At 40.4% G+C, this 3,218-nt stretch overlaps 1 protein-coding gene across 1 annotated transcript; it reads left to right on the top strand.

Moving 5' to 3' along the window:
* The first annotated feature begins 1,123 nt into the window (after positions 1-1,123).
* On the top strand, positions 1,124-1,548 carry LOC116273800 (60S ribosomal protein L36a-like). Its single transcript, XM_031663574.1, has one exon. It carries the CDS (start codon positions 1,168-1,170, stop codon positions 1,486-1,488), a length of 321 nt encoding a protein of 106 aa, XP_031519434.1. The 5' UTR covers positions 1,124-1,167; the 3' UTR covers positions 1,489-1,548.
* The last annotated feature ends 1,670 nt before the right edge of the window (positions 1,549-3,218 follow it).

The raw sequence follows: 3,218 nt of genomic DNA, 5'->3' as shown, positions 1-3,218 counted from the left end.
CACATACACTGCAAAAAGATAAGAAATAGCCAGTATAAATGACAGTAAGTACCTTCTCCATTTACACCAATCGCTCAAGAAAGAATAGAGTGAAACTGATGCAGGAGGGATATAAAATGAAGCAGAATACAATTTCAAACCACAGTGAAATGCCATCAGGCCACTATAAAAAGAGTCAATAAGAAACCTCTAGTGGAGATTTAAAAGAAAAGTATAGTAATTGTTATTTTGAAATGATTTAAGTATAATCACCATGGTTTCATGTTATCTTTTTTTATTTTATATTCTTAGAGAGGTTTGGATCATTTCCAGATACTGAAGCACCCAGTATATATACAAATCGAGAAATGTCAAAATAGGATTAAAAACTGTGCTGTATTAAAAAATGTGTGTGTGTGTATATATATGATCAATTATTTCTTTTAACACCAAAATACAGTGTACTATAAATAAGCTTTTCACAATATAGTAACAAGATTAATTTTAAAAACCCTATTTCAAAGTGTACTATAGGCACTATGAAGAACATCTTGTTTCAGTCTTGTCACTGTGTCTTTGGGAAGACTTTACAAACCTATGTTTGATGGGACTACACTGACCATTTGTGTATGTGAGGTCTGAGTCACAGTGGGGTGGCCACAGACTTGTGGTGATGGACTCTGACCAGTACCTCTGAAAGCACAATCCTTGGCATAATGTAGATGCTCAAGAAAACTTTGTTGAATTAATCAGTGAATTCCTATGTCCTGATTACCACTGACGAAGTGTGCTGAAGATCTTTAAAACTGGCGTGCTGCTAGATTTGGGTAACAGTTTAAGATTCCATTGTTACAAAGGGAAAGAACACATCGCCTTTGTTGGGCTTCTGCATTCTTTACATGGGTGACTGCCTTAGAGAGGGCTCGGTGCAGAGAAGAAGAGGGGAAGTGGAACATGATGAGGGACATAGACAAAGGAGCTCTCTCAGGCTCAGTTTACTCGGGTTGTTACTATTCAGAGGGCTTGAGGATTTTGGGGTTTTATAATGCACAAATCACACAGCATCAACCCTGTAACATATTAATAGGAGAAGTTAATTCTACCAGCAGCAGCATTCGAGCATTTCTAATGTCCCTAGAAATTAAGATAAATTCACTTTCTTCCTGTGCCGGTATCGCTCTCGCAATCATGGTTAACGTCCCTAAAACCCGCCGGACTTTCTGTAAGAAGTGTGGCAAGCACCAACCCCACAAAGTGACACAGTACAAGAAGGGCAAGGATTCTCTGTATGCCCAGGGAAAGCGGCGTTATGACAGGAAGCAGAGTGGCTATGGTGGGCAAACTAAGCCGATTTTCCGGAAAAAGGCTAAAACTACAAAGAAGATTGTGCTAAGGCTTGAGTGCGTTGAGCCCAACTGCAGATCTAAGAGAATGCTGGCTATTAAAAGATGCAAGCATTTTGACCTGGGAGGAGATAAGAAGAGAAAGGGCCAAGTGATCCAGTTCTAAGTGTCATCTTTTATTATGAAGACAATAAAATCTTGAGTTTATGTTCAAAAAAAAAAAAAAGATAAATTCATCTGTTTTTAAATGAAAGGCTTTTTAAAATTTAATCTATAATCCCTGTTTTTAATAATAATTGAAAAGTGTGCTAACACCTGAGATATGACCTCCATCTTCAGAGTTTGTGTATCTAGAACAGATTATGCCAACCAACCTCATGCAAGATGCTTCCTGTCATTGCCAGACCACCTTCTCATCTAACTATGGCTCACTACTGACAGAGAGAAAGCAGGGTAAAGCATTTAAATCCTCCTTAAATTGATGCAGCTTAGCAGGCTCAGCTTTGAAGCCCTTTGAGTCCCGAGGGCCTGGTTTTCCCATTCTAGATGGAATAATGCTTCTGTTCATTCTCCCAAAGTAGGTAATTAATTCTTGGTAGTGTGGCGGAGAGAAGGTGAAGGCAAGTTCCTTTAGTTTTGAGTCTTTAAAAGAATCTGGTCTCCTTTACCCATGGGATCTTTAAGTATTCTGGTACACAAGAGGTAGAAATAGTAGTAATGATAATAATAGTAATAATAATAATAATAATAATAAATCCATTATAGTCTTGTATTTAGGAATGACTCAGCTACAAAAATCTGTGGATTTTTAAAAGTATGACTCATCTACACATCCTCCCTAAAAGTGAAAGAAAGATTCACTTCACTGAGGAAATTCAATTTAATGTACATACATTGAATGTTTAGTGTGTGCTCGATTCTATGTTAGGCATTTTGTCTGGAAGAATGTAAAGATGATTCTAGATTATGGTCTTTGTTTTTAAGCTCAAAATCTAAACGTGGAGGCTGGCAGCACCCAAGTAAAGGAAGCCTGGCAGGTCTCAGTGCCAAAGCCCTGGCCCCATCATCATGCTGACACTTCCTGTCTCCTTTCTCTCCTCCCTTCCCTCACCTACTTCAGCTATCATTGACTGGGTGCCCGTTTTTTGTTAGGCCAGAGGCTAAGCGCTAGGGGAATGAGGGATATGGACATGAATACAGTTCTGGAATTGTTCTTCAGAAGTGCACAATCTCGTAGTGTCTTTCTCAAAAGCACCTAGGCCTCTTGCAAGTACCTGCACATACTTGAAGGTAGCGAGAGGCCTAGATGCTTTGAGAAAGCCACTAGGTGTGCATGTGTGCGGCCTGGAGCACAGACACATCGGCCTCCACTCTTCTTCTGACTCTCTTCCCAGATACTTTCAGTGAGAAGAAAGTTGAGAGTAGGGCTCAGAAGACAGCTTTCCAAAATTCTTGACATGTCAAAAACCTTAACTTCCCTTTCTTTTGCTTAATAATGTTATGGGCTGAACCCCCTACTACACCATCCCCTTCAATTCATATGTTAAAGTCCTAGCCCTCAGAATGTGACTGTATTTGGAGCTAGGGTCTTTAAAGAGGTAATTAAATGAGGTCATATTGGTGGGCCTTAATCCAATATGACTTGGTATTTTTAAGAACAGGAAGAGAGGCCACGCGCGGTGGCTCACACCTGTAATCCCAGCACTTTGGGAGGCCAAGGCGGGTGGATCACCTGAGGTCAGGAGTTCAAGACCAGCCTGGCCAATAAGGCGAAACCCCATCTCTACTAAAAAATACAAAAATTATCCAGGCATGGTGGCAGGTGCCTGTGATACCAGCTACTGAGGCAGGGAGATTACTTGAACCTACGAGGCAGATGTTGCAGTGAGCCGAGAT

This window comes from Papio anubis, chromosome 2 (genome assembly GCF_008728515.1).
Source record: "Papio anubis isolate 15944 chromosome 2, Panubis1.0, whole genome shotgun sequence".
Lineage (NCBI taxonomy): Eukaryota > Metazoa > Chordata > Mammalia > Primates > Cercopithecidae > Papio > Papio anubis.
This window is presented reverse-complemented; position numbering and strand designations above follow the sequence as displayed.

Bases quoted from the DNA above. Each gene is read 5' to 3' on its own strand.
- LOC116273800 (XM_031663574.1), top strand. From the start codon at position 1,168: ATGGTTAACGTCCCTAAAACCCGCCGGACTTTCTGTAAGAAGTGTGGC.